We start from the raw sequence: 18,781 nt of genomic DNA, 5'->3' as shown, positions 1-18,781 counted from the left end.
ACGTGAGGAGACACGTCAGCGTGTGGTGACTCCGCCCCAAGGTGGAGACATCTGCTCAGAGGCAAAACACCTGTACTCACCCGGACCATGGACACAGCTGCTGCTTTAAAAAGCACCTGAGACCTCAAAGGCCAACAAGTAAAAGAAAAGTTCACAGACTGAGGAATCTTCCTTTGTGAAAACATGAACTCTGAACTTTGAGGTGTTTCAGGATGATAACTACTTCAGTTATTCTCTCAGATTAGTTTGACATTTTCTCAATTAGATTTGAGTGAGATCCTGGAATGAAGACGGACAAAAATTGTTTGTTCAACAAAGTTTTCTTTATAGTAATAGTCTTCGGTTTGTTCATATGTTTCATCACGACAAGAAACATATGAACAAAATCAGGTTTTAGATCCCCCTGAAAACTTTGGTCTTCCAAACAGGAAAATATAAATGTAATTTATATTAAGAAGGAAACAAAGTTTTCAGTATTTTATATATTATATAAATAAATATAAATATTTAGTGTTTTTAGTATCTAATAAAAAATACCAGGTTTTTTTTCAGATATTAAACAAAAACTTTTAAATGTAGTCATAGATATGTTTAAAAATGTACAAACTGGTGAGAAAAAACAATTGTCATAAAGGAAACCCAGCCTATTTCTCTGTTAAGGTTTATTAAGTGGAAGAGGAAAAAACAACATACAAATCCATCAATACAAATACAGAGAGCACAAAAAATTTTAGATTTTCATATGGAGAAATATTTTTATACATGAAAATAATCACGAGCAGTGATAGGCTACAAGGCTAAAGAGTAACAGGAAAGAGCTCCACTGAAACAAACAAGATGCTCAGGTACCACCCATAATATCCAACCGGTAGCTGACCATTGTGCAGGCGCAGAAATGCCACAATATTGCTGCAGAGAAAATAAAATGGAAATTAAAATGCAGATTTCAACCTACAATATGAAAGACTTCAGTCTATTTCAGTTTAATGAACCCAGCAGTGTCTCCAAAATTGTGGTAAAACCAGAGTCCAGCATAGAGCGGCTGAGTGAATGTGGTCTGGACTCTGTGGAGGAGAGTCATGGTTTTAGTGACACTGTAGAAGCACAAAATACCTGCTCTGTGATCCAGGTACACTCCTACTCTGGAGGACCCAACATTTGAAATAGGAGTTTGAATGTTGTTATGCCAAAATGTGGAACTGTTTTTGGAACAATCTAATGCCCAAGACTTGACATTACGCCCAAAGGCACATTCATTCCTCCACCATGCTCTGCTAATGTTCTTGTATGCGACTGCTATAATAACTCTCCCTTTCCTCTCCACCTCCCAGTAACAACGTCCAGTCAGACTCTCTCTACTCAGGACCTGCAACCATCCAGTGAATTTGTCTGGATGATCAAAATAAGACTGTTGATGCTTCATAAATGTTGCTTTTCTGTTGTCCTCTGATAATAACAGCTGTTTGTGTGCTGTGTTTGGATCCAGTGTGATTTCACATGAATATTTTAAGAATCCAGCTCTGGTCTTTGGCTCTGGTTGTGGATCTGGCACTAAAACATCCACTTCAGTGACTGTCAGTGAGATGTTTGTCCGTTCCTCTCTCAGAATGTCCTGTAGTTTATCTCTGACCTCTGACACAGCTGCTGTCACATCCTCAAAGTAGCTCAGAGGACGGATATTGATGCTGGATGAGTCTGTAGACTCACTGAGTGCTGACAGTGAGGGGTAGTTGTGTAGAAACTGGATGTGATCCTCTGTGTGTGACAGCTGCTTCAGCTCAGCATCTTTCCTCTTCAGCTCAGTGATCTCCTGCTCCAGCTTCTCCTGAAGCTCTTTGACTCGACTCACTTCAGTTTCCTGCTGGGATCTGATCTGCTGCTTCACATCAGAGCTTCTTTTCTGGATGAGATGGATCAGCTCAGTGAAGATCTTCTCACTGTGCTCCACTGTTTGATCAGCAGACTGATTGATGGCCTCCACCTCCTGTTGAAGCAGCTTCACATCTTTCTCTCTGTCCTGGATTCTCTGCTGGATGTTTTGTCGACTCACCTCCAGCTCTCTCTGCCTCTCAGTCCTTTCTGCTGCAGCTGAGACTGTGTCGTGGCCTTTATGTTCATCCACAGGGCAGAGATAACAGATACTCTGCTGATCAGTACGGCAGAACATCTTCATCACCTCATCATGACGAGAGCAGATGTTCTCCTGGAGCTTCTTGGAGGGCTCCACCAGCTTGTGTTTCTTTAATGGAGCCACATCATAATGAGGCTGAAGGTGTTCCTTACAGTAAGAAGCCAGACAGACTAAACATGATTTCACAGCTTTTAACTTCATCTCAATGCAGAAATCACAGGCCACATCTTCAGGTCCAGCATAGCAGTGATCAGCAGGAGCAGCTTGGAGTCCAGTCTTCTTCAGCTCCTCCACTAAAACTGCTAACATGGTGTTTTTCACCAGGACAGGTCTCGGTGTGAAAGTCTGTCTGCACTGAGGGCAGCTGTAGATTTTCTTCTCGTCCTCTCCATCCCAAAAGCCATTAATACAGTTCATGCAGTAGCTGTGTCCACAGGGAATAGTCACCGGATTCTTCAGCAGATCCAAACAGATCGAACAAGAGAAAGTTTCTTGGTCCAGCTGAACTCCTTTCTGCGCCATTTCTCCTCTCAGTGTCAGCGACTGTGTGAGTTTCACTTCCTTATAACTGAAACTAATGCAGTAAATGGGGCCTGTCAGCTATTCCACGTCACTACATGCTGGTTATGTCATCCAGGGAAGGACGGACGTTGTTTTGCTGTGCTGTATTTTAATGTGAAGTGTACATATTTATTTTTTATATTGCATGCATTGGTTATATTTTTGTGCAGTGTTTTATTTAGTTTGCATGTTTTAGTTGCCGGCAAATTGTCCTGGAGAGACTCCGCCTTTTCCCCCGTTTTTACTAATTGGACACACCTGAGAGAAAAGAAAAGGTAATTTACAGAGTGCTCAAGGACACATAAGAGGTTTGGAGCCGGTGTTCAACGAAAATGTAACACGGAGAATGCGAGACAGACAGAGGAAAGACACAGACGATCAGACGGGAGAGCGAGAGACGATCAGAGAGTAGAGATGATCAGATGGAGCAGACGACCAGCGACTGGGAAGGGGAAACGATCAGAGGAAAAAAAGGCAGATGACCAGCGACTAGGGACGCGTAGCGGCAGTCTGGTGGCAATAACGACAAGAGCCAGCTCGTGCACTGCGGGAAAACAGAAGCAGTGAGACCGCGGTGCCGATTGCAGTTTGAGGAAGCGGCGGGCGGAGTTGAGAGCTCTGCCCACCCGGGTAAGTCTTTGACTTATCCTTTTTATAAAGTAAACTGCCAAAGGAATAGTGACTGCCGCTCCCTCCCTTTCTTCAGTGCACCAGGACGTGGAATGCGGGGAGGAAGGCGAGGACTCCGCTGGGTTTCCCTCTTTGACTACTACGCTGGACCTCTTAGTTTTCTGTGACTTTTAGGCCGTGGTGGATTCCACTGGACTTTTAATGTTGTGTGTTATTGATTTTTATTGTGTCTTCCCTTGGCCAAGGTTGTTTTAATTCATTTTATATTTTTAACTATTTAAACATAATAAATTATATTTTTAATTCTACAGTTTTGTTTCGTGTGCTTTTCCCTCGGCGGCTCCACTGCTCTGCCCGCTTTGAGGAAGGTTTCCTTTCTTTAAAAAACACAAATCACCTGTGGAAAGAAGATAAGAGAAAGATAAAACTCAGCCTTTCCGCACCGGTGTCACAGTTACACCCATCTTCAAAGTTTAGATCTGAAGGGGAGGGAACACAGAAACATGTGGACAGAGAGGAGGTGCTGAGTCAGAGAGTGGGAGGAAGTGGGAGGTTTATCAGACTGTGTGTCATTAACACTTTTTATAACGGAGCATTTTTCACATTTTAAAAATACTATTCAAACTTTTTAAAAATTATCTTCTACATCTGCTAAATTAATCATTTTATTCATTTCAATAACCACTGACACTCTAACTACATGTCTCTGGACTCTGAGGAAGCCAGAGTGCCCAGAGATAAGGACAACATGCAAATCACATCGAAAGGCTTGTACAGATCCTGCACAGGACATAGTATGAGACCAGTATCACCTTCAGTGTCATACACACTGAATTGTAATTGTTAGGGTGCCTGGGTCGTTGACCCAGAGGTTTAAGTTTTCATTATTATTGTACTTTGATTTTTGCCTTTATTTATCATTTCTAGTCTTTTGGTTTCTTTGTCTGAGTTGTACCTGCTGGTTTCTGTTCTGTGTTGCCTCCCCTGTCTGCTGTATCCCCATGTCAAGTCTGCGTCTCTGTGTTATGTTTCCAGTTTTACTTTGAAAGTCCGTGTCTCATGTTAATGTGTCTGGTTTTGCTTCCTTTGTCTTTTTAGGCCTGAGTTTCTGTCCAGCCACCTGTTGCTGCTGGAGGGTCCGAGAGGCCCGTCCAGTCTTCGTTGCCTGCAGTGCCACCACCTGCTTCTCCATCTGCGGCTTCCACGCTGTCGTCGCCTGGTCCTGCCTCGCCTGGTTATGAATAAACTCTATGTAGAGGGGAAATGTACATACCAAGTCTACATTTGCACAAAAGTCTACAGGAGAAGCAGCAAAAGTGCAGACATTCTGAGCAGATACTCTGTACAGATGCTAGTGTTAGAAATTCTCAAGTAAAAGTAGAAATACTGATTCAACTTCTTTACTCAAGTAAAGGTGAAAAGGTCAGCAAGAACAAAGCAAAAGTAAAAATCAAGTTTTTTGCTGGATGTCAAACATATGGAATACTCTTGAGCAAATTTATTTAGCAAAATCCACAATGGTATAACCATGCAAAATAAAAGATGCCCAAGTGTGCACCCTCATGCTTGTCTTTGAACTGTATGTGAAGCGTACATCTACAGCTGAAAAGAGACTGTTTCCATAATTTGTGAATTTACTGATTTGTTGTTAATGTGACACTTTTTTTCATGAACTGCAGATGATGAAATTCTCTTTATTTGAGAAAATATATCCTTATACTAGTAACAACTTCTTTACTATGTGAATAAACTATTTGAACAACTAAATCAGAATCAGAATATTTTATTGATTCTGATTCTGATTCAGTTAATGGGTTCAGAGTGAAATCCAATGCACACAGTTTAGTTTAGAATCACAAATTAATCTAACCCCACTAACTACATGTCTCTGGACTGTGAGGAAGCCAGAGTGCCCAGAGATAAACACAAGGACAACATGCAAATCACACAGAAAGGCCTTGCACAGTTGCACAGTGCTGGAGGCCTTAAAGCCTTTCAATAGATATAAGAAGATGGTTAAGGCAAGAGATTACTATTTTGTCTTTTACATTGGTGCAAATGGAGGAATAAATGCCCAAAAAAGAAAGAAGGTTTTTAAAATTGACCACGTAAAACAGTTCAAGTACCTCTGTGTTTACGGAGAGAAGGGGATATATGTGGCGGACAGATAGTCGCTTCACCAATGACCTGGGCTACTTTGAGCTGGTTAACATCAACGACAAATGTAAGACTAAGTGCACAGACACAATTGATAATCTGGACAATAAGAAAATCCAGATATGTTTTCCACAGGGAGCAATACAGAAATAAAAGATGTAAAACAAGTAGCCATCCTGGGCAACAGAAACAGCAGAATCCTCCACATGCATCAAATATTGCAGAGCGCAGGGGTGGAATGATATCAGTCACAGATGCAGCGCTGCAGAACAGAATCAATCTAAAAACAGCAATCAAAGAAACAGGCAGCAACATTGGCCTGAGGAGGTTTATGACCTACTTTGTCAGCATAAAGAGTAGATTCCTCCAAAACTCTTTCCAGGAAGCACTGAAATGCAGGAATGAGAACTTTGGAAAGATCCGACAATCTTTGTTGTTATCTGTTTGTGCTGCTTTTTAAAGGAACAATTGGATTGTTTATAATTTGCAAGAGTACATGTATTTGTTTGGTTGATTTAGCAGAAGCACTGTGGAAAATTTTACAAGGACGTGCGCTTACATCCATGTAACAGTACAAGAGAGGCACGGCTCAGCAGGTTCTGAGGTACCTGTTTACAAAATGTTGTATCCTATCTAAAGATTCTTTACAATTTTACATTGAGAAACATCATTCTTGAAATATTTGACCTGTATGAAGTATCATGTCTTAAATGTATTTCACATCATTCATTTTTGAACCATAAGACTAACAAGCTGAAATGTAACAGGAGGGAACTTAAATACTGACTTAGCTAAACCCTATGACACACGAGGGGGAAGCAAAATAGCTGCCCTATAACTACCTAACACAAAACAATTAAGCAAACTCAAACACCCCCTGGCAATGAAGCATGTTGTTCAGTCCAATGAGGCTGTCAGCAGTACTTCCGATCCCCCAGCCTTTTGCCAACTAGGAAGGAGAAGCCAAACCTGCAGGTATCTCAAACAAAAAGACTTATTAATAAAACATAAAACATAAATTTGACCATGCAGTGTTGATATGGGTGCACTCCATATAAACATTGTAAGGTGTGATGGAAAAGGTAAACTAATTTAATAAAGAAACAATATAATAGACAATAAATAAAATATATTTAAAGTAGGGACTGCAAAGTAAACTAAAGTGAAGCAAACTAGTGGTGAGGTGTGGAGCTCACCATGTGTGGCTTGCCATCACAAACACAAAGCCAACAACAAAATGCAAAGATGAAAACCACCGCAAGAATTTTTTAAAGCAATCAAACCACTGTGAATTCTACTTTAGAAACAAGAACAGATAGAAACGAAGGCTGCAACCTGACTGGTTACACGTTTGTTACCTGTTGAAGTTCAGAGTTTGGCTGCTGTGCTGGGGTCAGCATTGCTCAGCTTTAACATCACTCTGGGTTCTTGGCTAGCTTAGTGTTAAAATGCCATCTGTGCAGGTTGTCTGTGCGAAGTTGTGTTAGCACGATCATGCAGCTGTTTCTGTCCTGGACACAGTTTACACTTTACCATCTCACGCTTATCCTTTTGTTTAAAAAAAAAAAAAAGAAGTAATGTCCATGTCCAAGCTGTAGACTGTGCCACTATTTTCCTCCTGCAGCACACAAAATGAGATCAATTCCACAAATTTACCCACTTGAAACCAGTTCTCTACAAGAACTTGATTCTTTTATATAATTCAATTCATTTTTATTGATTTGGCGCCAAATCACAACAACAGTTACGTCAAGGCACTTTATGTTGTAATGTTTTCTTGTTGTCATGTCTGTCGTTGTCCACCAGGTGTCTGCTTTGGATCATTTTTTCTGTGTAACTGTTGTTTTACACCAGTGATCAGAGTTTTGTTTGTTGGTTTTTGGTGGTTTGTTTCTTTGTTTGGATTTGTTTTTATCCACATTTGTACATATGTCCATATATTTTCACCAATAGCTATGACAGGAGATGGGACAACCCTGGAAAAGTAGTGCCAAAACAACCATCTATGCCGAAATGTCTTCAAGACAAAGGAGGTGTTTTTGTTAAATGAAGGGGGGGCAAATCATTCATCTCCCAGAGATTCACAAATCTCACACCGGCAGGCTAAGAGAGCAGTCCATCATATCTGACTGAAGAGAAGAAAAATCTAGCACGGAGAGGCTGTGAGTCACAACCAGTAATGCTGATGCTGCACTGAGAGACCATGGGAAAAACTGATAAGTTTGCAGTTTATAAATATGAAATAAAACACTTCAGTGCTTTAAAATGTTTAATAACTTTGTCCATGATGACCCATATTAAAAAAACTTCTCTATATAATGATTGAAAGAAAAAAAACATTGCTTTAAAAATCAACAAGTACGAGATTGACTGATGAATCTTCCTCTGGTCTAAACATGAACTTTGTGGGGTTTTAGGAGGAAGATTTCTTCAGTTATTCCCTCAAGATTATTTTAGCACTTTTCCTATCATACTTGACTGAGACCCTGGAATGAAGACAGAAAAAACCGTTTTTTTCAACAACGTTTTATTTGTAATTATAATAATATTAAATTTCTTCATGTAGTGAATTTTAAAAACAACGGACAATCTCATCTTGATTACTCCTTAAAACTAGAGTTTCATAATACCTCATTTGTCATGACTTCCCCCCCAGAAAAGTTAGTCTTCCAGTTATACATTTCTTTCCAAGTGTATAAAGTGATGATCACTACTCATTTAGAGATCAGCTCTTTTTATGCAGTGAAATGTTTTTGTAGATGAAAATGATCATGAACAGTCATAGCCTCCATGGCTAAACAGACTTAGGAACAGCTCGTTATAAAACGCTCAATAACATCATTCAACATCTAGAAGATGTTGGGGTAATGATTGATTTACAGCTGATCTCTGTGCACAGCCAAAATGTCACAACAATGATGAAACTAAAATACAGATTTAAACCCACAATATGAAAGACTTTAGTCTATTTCAGTGTGACGAACTCAGCAATATCTCCATAATTATAGTAAAGACTCAGTCCAGCATAGAGCGGCTGAGTGAATGTGGTCTGGACTCTGTGGAGGAGAGTCATGGTTTCAGAGACGCTGTAGAAGGACAAAATACCTGCTCTGTGATCCAGGTACACTCCTACTCTGGAGGAACGAGGACCTGAGACAGGAGTTTGGATGCTGTTGTGCCAAAATATATAACTGTTTTTGTTGCAATCTAATGCCCAGGATTGGTCATCGTGCCCAAACCAACATTCATCCTGTGCTGTCCTGATACTTTTAGATGCAACTGCTACAATAACTCCTCTTCCTCTCCTCAACACTTCCCAGTAACAACGTTCAGTTAGACTCTCTCTACTAACGACCTGTTTATAAGAAGTGAATCTGTCTGGATGATCAAAATAAAACTCATGATAAAACAATAATGTGACTCTTCTGTTGTCCTCTGATAATAACAGCTGTGTGTTTGCTGTGTTTGGATCCAGTGTGATTTCACATGAATATTTTAAGAATCCAGCTCTGGTCTTTGGCTCTGGTTGTGACAGTAAAACATCCACTTCAGTGACTGTCAGTGAGATGTTTGTCCATTCCTCTCTCAGAATGTCCTGTAGTTTATCTCTGACCTCTGACACAGCTGCTGTCACATCCTCAAAGTAGCTCAGAGGACGGATATTGATGCTGGATGAGTCTGTAGACTCACTGAGTGCTGACAGTGAGGGGTAGTTGTGTAGAAACTGGATGTGATCCTCTGTGTGTGAGAGCTGCTTCAGCTCAGCATCTTTCCTCTTCAGCTCAGTGATCTCCTGCTCCAGCTTCTCCTGAAGCTCTTTGACTCGACTCACTTCAGTTTCCTGCTGGGATCTGATCTGCTGCTTCACATCAGAGCTTCTTTTCTGGATGAGATGGATCAGCTCAGTGAAGATCTTCTCACTGTGCTCCACTGTTTGATCAGCAGACTGATTGATGGCCTCCACCTCCTGTTGAAGCAGCTTCACATCTTTCTCTCTGTCCTGGATTCTCTGCTGGATGTTTTGTCGACTCACCTCCAGCTCTCTCTGCCTCTCAGTCCTTTCTGCTGCAGCTGAGACTGTGTCGTGGCCTTTATGTTCATCCACAGAGCAGAGATAACAGATACTCTGCTGATCAGTACGGCAGAACATCTTCATCACCTCATCATGACGAGAGCAGATCTTCTCCTGGAGCTTCTTGGAGGGCTCCACCAGCTTGTGTTTCTTTAATGGAGCCACATCATAATGAGTCTGAAGGTGTTTCTCACAGTAAGATGCCAGACAGACTAAACAGGACTTGAAGGCTTTCATTTTTCTTCCAGTGCAGACATCACAGGCCACATCTTCAGGTCCAGCATAGCAGTGATCAGCAGGAGCAGCTTGGAGTCCAGTCTTCTTCAGCTCCTCCACTAAAACTGCTAACATGGTGTTTTTCACCAGGACAGGCCTCGCTGTGAAAGTCTGTCTGCACTGAGGGCAGCTGTAGATTTTCTTCTTTTCCTCTCCATCCCAATAGCCATTAATACACTTCATGCAGTAGCTGTGTCCACAGGGAATAGTCACCGGATCCTTCAGTAGATCCAAACAGATCGAACAAGAGAAAGTTTCTCGGTCCAGCTGAACACTTTTCTGCGCCATTTCTCCTCTCAGTGTCAGTGACTGTGTGAGTTTCACTTCCTTAAAAATGAAACTAGTCAGAACTCTGATCTAAACAACATGTGTTGCTGCTGTGAATGTGGCCTGTGAGCTCTTACAGATTGTCACATGTTGCTTACACCCATCTACAAGTGGAGATAAGAAGGGGAGGGAACAAGTGAACATGCAGACAGACAAGAGGAGCTGAGTCAGAGACCGGGGGGGAGGGGCCTTATGGGGCAGTGACTCATTACAGGAAGCCAAGAGATGTGTGTTTAACACTTCTGCAGCTATGGCAGACAATTAAATACTCCGATGGCAGAATTTACAGTCTGATATGCTCTGATAACTGTAATTTAGTGCTGCTGAGCTTTGTGTGTTGTAAACTATTATCTATTGTTTGTGATAGCTTGTTGTTTCTTATAACATGTATGACTGTCAAGCTGACATTAGTTGTCTTTTATTGGCATATACTTTGTTGTGCAGTCAGAAACCCTGACCAGGAGTCTTTGACTGAGGTTTCCTGCTTGTCTCTAAACACTGCATCAGTGTTTATGTCCAAAACTCTCAAAATGTCAGAAAATAATTATCTAGACAGAATTTCACCAATATCTGTAAAATTAAAACAAATAGAAATAAAATGAGCAATTTAAAAATGAAGAGACAATCCCTTTATTGATTCATTTGGTGACACAGCTGATTAAACCTCAGCATGTTTATTTATAAAATGCTTTGTACAGACATATAATCACTAAGTACTGTACAAATAACAGACAAGGGGCTGTGCTCTGAACCCATTCCTACACTCACTCTACACCCATGACAGCTTGGGGTAAAAAAGAGCTAATAACACAACTGAGAGGTTTACAGGATTGAGTTCACTTGCTGATGAGACAGCCCTGGAAAATTATTGCCAAAACAAGCATTTATGCCTGAATATCTCAGAAAGAAAGGAGGTTATTGTGAATTACATGAACGTGGAGGAGCATTCATCTGCCAGTACTCATGAATAACTCAACTGTGGAAACAGTGGACAGCTTTAAATACCTCCGAATACACAAAGACTTTATATGGGCTACTCATTAAACTGTTGTTAAAAAGAAAACCAACACCTTGGACCTGAAATTCTCAAAGGAACTTCAACTGCAACACAAGAGTGTGCTCTATATTTTTATGTTTATATATTACAGTTAGTCCTTGAGGTTAAGTGGCTTGAATCAACCTTTGTTGTGATTTGGTACTATATAAATAAAATTGAATTGAATTTAAATTGAATTGAAAGTATTTCAGGTGTTTCGGGAGAAAAACTGAACAAAAAGTTATTTATAGTAAAAGCCTTCACTTTGTTCACATGCTAAACATTAAAAACAATGCATGAAGTTATCATTGATTGCAATTATCAAAGGTATAGGATTATAACATCTAAAGCTGGGGATACACTGTGTTTTTTTCAGTCGCAGTATTCAGCTCCTGCTCAAACTGTACCACTGAATCGCAGGGGTTAGAAGTTCGTAGGTCATCGTTCTCGCATTATACGCCCCGATGCGACCTGCGTGCTCACAGTGTGCGTCCAAATTTTAGCTTGGTAACATTTTGTGTTACCAAAGGTTATATTATTTAGCTAATATATGACACAAAATCTGTCTCTCGCTCTCCTTCGCTGACACACACACACACGCACACACACACACACACGCACACACACACGCACACACACGCACACACACACACACACACACACACCACCATCAACTTTTCTAAATTGCTAATGAAAACATAACTGAGCAGCAAAGTCCATCTAACTCTTCACGGTTGCTGTGGTCGTGATAATTTTGTGAGGACACATTGAAAAGCCTCAGATGAACTTGCCAAAGTTCTACAAGTTAGGCGTCCATAGCCTTTGTCTAGATCACACGCTGCACTGCCATGTTGCTCCGACTTTTTCGCTTCTGTGTTTGGGCACGCGCAGTGTGAGAGGTTGCGTTAAATTGGCTTGTGGCACTGCTTCAACAGTGGATACTCTCACGAGGGGCGACCAGGATTTCAAAAAGGTTTGACTTTCTTGTGACCATATGATTGCTGATCGGGAACTGGTTGTGAGGTGTTACTCGCTTCTCGTTACTCCATGTATACTACACAATGCATGACACATTAAGGCGAAACTCGGGCCGATCCCAAAAATTCTAGCTCAAGTGAAAAATCCACTCCAATTTAAACCCACAACAATATGAACGAGTTCAGTCTATTTCAGTTTGATGAACTCAGCAATATCTCCATAATTATTGTAAAACCAAAGTCCAGCAAAAAGCGGCTTAGTGAATGTGGTCTGAACTCTGTGGAGGAGAGTCATGGTTTCAGAGACTTTATAGAAAGACAAAATACCTGCTCTGTGATCCAGGTACACTCCTACTCTGGAGGACCCATGACCTGAAACTGGAGTTTCAATGTTGTTATGCCAAAATGTGGAACTGTTTTTGGAACAATCTAATGCCCAAGATTTGTCATTACGACCAAATCCACACACTTTTCCACACCCTGCTCTGCTAATGTTCTTGTATGCGACTGCTACATAAACTCGCCCTTTCCTCTCCACCTCCCAGTAACAACGTCCAGTCAGACGTTCTCTACCCAGGACTTGATAACAATATCTGAATCTGTTTGGATGATCAGGATAAGACTGCTGATATTTCACAAATGTTGCTTTTCTGTTCCCCTCTGATAATAACAGCTGTGTGTTTGCTGTGTTTGGATCCAGTGTGATGTTACGCGAATATTTTAAGAATCCAGCTCTGGTCTTTGGCTCTGGTTGTGACAGTAAAACATTCACTTCAGTGACTGTCAGTGAGATGTTTGTCCGTTCCTCTCTCAGAATGTCCTGTAGTTTATCTCTGACCTCTGACACAGCTGCTGTCACATCCTCAAAGTAGCTCAGAGGACGGATATTGATGCTGGATGAGTCTGTAGACTCACTGAGTGCTGACAGTGAGGGGTAGTTGTGTAGAAACTGGATGTGATCCTCTGTGTGTGAGAGCTGCTTCAGCTCAGCATCTTTCCTCTTCAGCTCAGTGATCTCCTGCTCCAGCTTCTCCTGAAGCTCTTTGACTCGACTCACTTCAGTTTCCTGCTGGGATCTGATCTGCTGCTTCACATCAGAGCTTCTTTTCTGGATGAGATGGATCAGCTCAGTGAAGATCTTCTCACTGTGCTCCACTGTTTGATCAGCAGACTGATTGATGGCCTCCACCTCCTGTTGAAGCAGCTTCACATCTTTCTCTCTGTCCTGGATTCTCTGCTGGATGTTTTGTCGACTCACCTCCAGCTCTCTCTGCCTCTCAGTCCTTTCTGCTGCAGCTGAGACTGTGTCGTGGCCTTTATGTTCATCCACAGAGCAGAGATAACAGATACTCTGCTGATCAGTACGGCAGAACATCTTCATCACCTCATCATGACGAGAGCAGATCTTCTCCTGGAGCTTCTTGGAGGGCTCCACCAGCTTGTGTTTCTTTAATGGAGCCACATCATAATGAGGCTGAAGGTGTTTCTCACAGTAAGAAACCAAACACACTAGACAGGATTTCACAGCTTTTAGCTTCATGCCAGTGCAGACATCACAGGCCACATCTTCAGGTCCAGCATAGCAGTGATCAGCAGGAGCAGCTTGGAGTCCAGTCTTCTTCAGCTGCTCCACTAAAACTGCTAACATGGTGTTTTTCACCAGGACAGGCCTCGCTGTGAAAGTCTGTCTGCACTGAGGGCAGCTGTAGATTTTCTTCTTTTCCTCTCCATCCCAGAAGCTTTTAATACACTTCATGCAGTAGCTGTGTCCACAGGGAATAGTCACCGGATCCTTCAGTAGATCCAAACAGATCGAACAAGAGAAGGTTTCTTGTGTCAGCTGAACTCCTTTCTGCGCCATTTCTCCTCTCAGTGTCAGCGACTTTGCGAGTTTCACTTCCGTATGACTGACACTAGTCTGAGCTCTGATTCACCAGTGTCAGCACATGTTTGTCACATTCATCTTCAAACTGCAGATCGAAAGGGGAGAACACGGAAACATGTTGACAGAAAGGAAGTCTTGAGTTAGAGAGCAGGAAGAAGATGAAGGGTGTGATTCATTTCAGGAAGAGGAGAAATACTTGCTGAACACTTCTTATAACAGAGCTTGTTTCACATTTTTTTCAAAACTTGTTTAAGTCTGCTAAAATAATTTTAGCTTCTTTTCCTTCATCCCAGTGCAGACATCACTGCTTTTTCTGTCTATTCCTGTGTGCCATTTATATAAAAGGTAACTTTTGACAGAAATAGACCATGTGTCATGTGAGAATATGGAGCCCATGCCTTTATTGGACGTAAATGTAATATTTTTTTTAAAAATACACATAGTTAATTAAATTATTTTAGTATCATGTCATGAACAATCTTTTCTGACCAAACAGGCTCAGACACTGTTATCCACAAAGATATCAAAACTGGAGCAGTGAGATACAGACAGGTGACAAATTAAAGGAAAAAACTTCTTCATGAGGTTTTTGTGTACCATGTGCCCTCAGAACAGCTTCAGTCTTTCACGGTATTGATTCTGCAAGTCTCTTAAAATCTAAAGAACAAATGAAATGGGGAAAAAAAAGTTTTTTTTAGAGTTTTGATGAAATTGTTAAGATCACTTTATTTTACGACATTCAAAAGATAATGATGAAATCATGAATCATGAAAGATGTTCAACTTGGTTGAGACTGCCTGGCTTTGATGGCCAAAGCGCATGACTCACACCATTTTCATACTCCTGAAATATTCTATGATCCTGCTGCAGTCCAGTCCCATCAATATAGAAATGTTTCACCCTACAAAGTGCCTGTGAAAGTGCTGTGGTCAGACGGTCCAGTCTGAGTATTTCAGACACTTGCTGATCTATTGGATTTTCTATCACAACCACATCTAAGATCTACAGAGAACGGTCTAAAAAAAGTCTAGCAAGCTGAAGTTTTCTGGGTGAACATTTTTTGTTGATGTCAGAGGTCAGAGGAGAATGGCCAGAGTACTTTGAGCACTTTTGAAGGCAACAATGACTCAAGTAGCCGCTTGTTACAAACTAAGGCAAGCAGAAGAGCATCTCTGAACATATAACATGTTCCTCTTTGAAGGAAATGCCCTGCAGCAGCAGAAGACAATGCTAGGTGCCATTGCCATCAGCTAAGGATGAGTTTTGTGCTGCAGCATTTGAATTATACCTCTGGTATCATCTCATCCTTTTGTGCAATAAAAATAAAGGTTATGTCCATATCCACTCTGCAGACTGCACCGTATTTTCCTAATCTGGTACACTCTGTGCAGAGGTGGGTTTTTTCTGTTCTCAAACTGATCTCCCTGTTGGAGCTCAGTCTGGGGAGACTTATTTTTTTTCTCCTTATCTTTCCTCATGTGGTGCATTTTCCATTGTTATACCTCTCTGACCTGTCTTCCCCATGTGATGTTTCTGTGTAATGTATGTATTGTCAGAGGTTAAGATGGCGCCGCCATTGCGTGCAATAGGTCGGCAGCCTTAACATGAAATTTCCTACTCGTGGGACTAATAAAGGTATCTTATCTTAAACTGTAGCAAGTGTGAGTGGAACTGATGAGCAGAATCAACAGGCAAGGAGATTAACAAATCCAAGGAATTTAACTGTTGGGAACCAGTTTGTGACTCCCATCCCTAATGATGACAGATTTCATTTATAGAAAGTAAAACACAAGCAAAGTGAAATCAATCAAAAAGGATGAAAAGTATAAAAAAAATACAGATTTTTTGTTCAAAGGCCAAACGTTTTAGTGAGTCTGGATGTGTGGGGGCAGTTTTATACAACTCAGTAACTTATACTTATCAAAATCCTAAAATATTCAGAAGCTTTGTACAATTCAGATTTTAAAAGATAGCTCAGTTTAAGACCGTAGAAAACCAACATCTCATGTCTGTGGCGTTTGAAAACTAAAGTCAACTGAATACAAATTTTGTGGGAAGATGATGAAGTGTTGTAATGATTACCACAAACACTACTGATGTTATACATTGTGGATGTAGTGAAGAAAAAGACGAAGAGGGCTGGCATAACTAAAGAGGGTGCTAGAAACTGTGTGATATATTGGAAGATGAGTCACTCTGGCGACCCCTAAAGGGAGCAGTTGAAAGAAAAAAATGATTGAAATCATTTTATTTTTCTTACTATGTTGTTGTTGTAATTTTGCTCCCAAGAGCTGACATACTGGTTTAATGATGCTGAAATGTTTCCCACAGTTTCCATCAGTGTTTCTGTCAAACACTCTCAGATTTTAATAATATAATGTCAAAACTCTAAAACGAATTTCACCCAAATCTGTAAAACTAAAACAAATAAAAAGAAATTGAGCAGATTAAAAAATGAAGCAAAGGAAGAAAAATCCATTCATTAACTTAGCTGATTAACCACAGTCAGTAAATTTATTTACATAGCACTTTTCACAGACATGTAATCACAAAGTACTGTACAACAAAATTGATAAACTATATATTAAAAAAATAAAAAATACAGTAGAAAATTAAAATAGAGGTAAAACAAAACCAGTTACCAGTACTGTGCAAATGTATTGAGCACCCCTCTTTTCTTTACATTTTACTTTCAAGGAGCCAGAGTTGTAATTTTTGACAGTTGGACAGGTAATCCATTTCTAGGTCACAGCAGCAAGTATAGCAGCAGGTATAAGCAGAGACACCCAGAGTTTAATTTTTCCAGCCACCTCCTCTAGTTTTTCCTAAGGGACACCAATGAGTTCCCAAACCAGCTGAAAGATATAATCTCTCCATTGTTTCTCCTGGGGCCACATCCTGCAGTGCCCAGAACACTTCACACTGGACACTTTCTGGTTATATGCAAAAACCACCTTAAACATCTCCTTTTGATATTTGGGGAGTAGGAGCTCTACTCCGAGACAGAAAAACACGTGAAACGGTCCATTCAGAGTCAATGTCCCTAGCTCATCAGAATGCAGTTAAAGCTCTCAGAGTTGAAGATCTTGTGAACTGGAACCTCTACCAGATGCTTTCAGCACATCTACAGTATGGGTATGCAAGGTCGTTCTGGCATCCTTCCCCACCACTTCCTCCAACTCACCACTAGCTAATGATCAACTGACAACTCATAACCTGACAGTTCAGAACATACAGCTGCAGACCTGACTATATGATTACAAAATTGATCAGCAATCTATGGCTCAGGTGCGATGTACACTCATAGACACACTTGTTTGAAGATGGTGTTGATTATGAATAAAGTAGGACTATCACAGAAGCCCGACAAAGCACTGCTTGGATTTAGACTGGACAGGCTATTCCCTTCAATCACACCCCTGCAGGTTTTACTTCACTTCTTATGTTGAGTGTTGGGGACCCTAAGTAGCCCAGGTACATGCTGAATAGTTCTCGGATAGTATTCGGCATGTAAGCACAGACATCAGCCAGGAAACGTTCGCCAACCCAAAGATGCAGGGGAAAAACTGTTTTGTTCTCTGGTCACCACGTCACAATTTTTTTTTTTAAAAAGTACAATAAAAAAAGGTTCCAATGCGTCATAATAATAAGCCAAATAAACAATTCTGAGAGTTCTGTGCACGTCTCAACCTGAATATGAGGTCACATTTTCCCTTAGTTGTTGCAGTGATTTGGTTTGTCACCAGTGTGGGCTCTATCATCGGCACACTGCCATGTCTGACAGCTCTCACTCATTTGTAATCTTTAACTAGTATGAATTCCCATGTGTCGTTTCAGGTTTGCCATCTGACTAAATCTTTTCCCACAGATCGCACAAGAATGTGGCTTCTCACCTGTGTGGATTCTTACATGAGTTTCCAGTGTTGATTTCTGACTGAATCTTTTACCACAGGTGCTACACGAATGCGGCCTCTCACCTGTATGAATTCTGATGTGAGTTTTCAAGTGTATCATACGACTGAATCTTTTCCCGCAGGTGCTACAAGAATGCGGCTTGTCACCTGTGTGATTTTGCACGTGAGTTTTCAAAGTTATCATGTGACTGAATCTCTTCCCACAGGTGTTGCAAGAATGTGGCTTCTCGCCCGTGTGAATTCTCATGTGTGTTTTCAAGTTTGCCATCTGACTAAATCCTTTCCCACAGATGCTACATGAATGTGGCTTTTCACCTGTGTGTGTTCTCAGATGTTTAGTCAGGTTGGATTTACACTGAAAGGTTTTTCCACAAGTGTCACATTTTACAGACTTTCTACTTGTATCAGTTTTACACTGGCTGTCTAAAGCCTGAGAGTCATTTACTCTGCTAATATGACTTCTGTCTATTTGATGTCTCAACAGATCTGCACATCTAGTCGATCCTGAGTCCACATACTTGCTTTCTTCCTCGTCTCTGCTCTCTGGTTCAGGACAGTTGTGAGAAAGGAGCTGGTCACTGTTTGGTTCACTTTCCTCATAAGTAGAAGTCACCATAAAGGTATCAGTCTCCTCTTTCAGTATAAGGTGCTCTCCCTCTTGACTGGTGTAGAGTTCCTCTGGTTCCTCTTTAATCTCTGGATGCCCTGGGTCTTTCTGATCAAGACTGGAGTTCCTCTCCGGGATGCAGACCTGCTGGAGGAGACCCTCCTCTTCCTTACATTCATGTTGTTGTGGGATTGCTGAAGGAACAAAA

At 41.0% G+C, this 18,781-nt stretch overlaps 3 protein-coding genes and 1 pseudogene across 3 annotated transcripts; all 4 read right to left on the bottom strand.

The window, feature by feature from the left end:
- Nucleotides 1–644: 644 nt before the first annotated feature.
- On the bottom strand, nt 645–7,977 carry LOC113010241 (tripartite motif-containing protein 16-like). Its single transcript, XM_080292651.1, has one exon. The coding sequence runs from the start codon at nt 2,651–2,653 to the stop codon at nt 974–976; it is 1,680 nt and encodes a 559-aa protein (XP_080148777.1). The 5' UTR covers nt 2,654–7,977; the 3' UTR covers nt 645–973.
- A 999-nt stretch (nt 7,978–8,976) lies between these two features.
- On the bottom strand, nt 8,977–10,345 carry LOC113010284 (tripartite motif-containing protein 29-like; annotated as a pseudogene).
- A 2,567-nt stretch (nt 10,346–12,912) lies between these two features.
- LOC113010292 (tripartite motif-containing protein 29-like) lies at nt 12,913–14,181 on the bottom strand. Its single transcript, XM_026149307.2, is given in 2 exon segments — nt 12,913–13,083; nt 13,085–14,181. Coding segments are annotated over 2 exon segments (987 nt in total). The 5' UTR covers nt 14,029–14,181; the 3' UTR covers nt 12,913–13,040.
- Nucleotides 14,182–15,594: 1,413 nt separating this feature from the next.
- Nucleotides 15,595–18,781, bottom strand: LOC113010296 (uncharacterized). Its single transcript, XM_080292700.1, has one exon. It carries the CDS (start codon nt 18,580–18,582, stop codon nt 17,857–17,859), a length of 726 nt encoding a protein of 241 aa, XP_080148826.1. The 5' UTR covers nt 18,583–18,781; the 3' UTR covers nt 15,595–17,856.

Source organism: Astatotilapia calliptera, chromosome 18 (genome assembly GCF_964374335.1).
Source record: "Astatotilapia calliptera chromosome 18, fAstCal68.1, whole genome shotgun sequence".
Taxonomy (NCBI): domain Eukaryota; kingdom Metazoa; phylum Chordata; class Actinopteri; order Cichliformes; family Cichlidae; genus Astatotilapia; species Astatotilapia calliptera.
This window is presented reverse-complemented; position numbering and strand designations above follow the sequence as displayed.

Coding starts and splice junctions, on each gene's coding strand:
- LOC113010296 (XM_080292700.1), bottom strand. CDS start 18,582: ATGGTGACTTCTACTTATGAGGAAAGTGAACCAAACAGTGACCAGCTC.
- LOC113010241 (XM_080292651.1), bottom strand. CDS start 2,653: ATGGCGCAGAAAGGAGTTCAGCTGGACCAAGAAACTTTCTCTTGTTCG.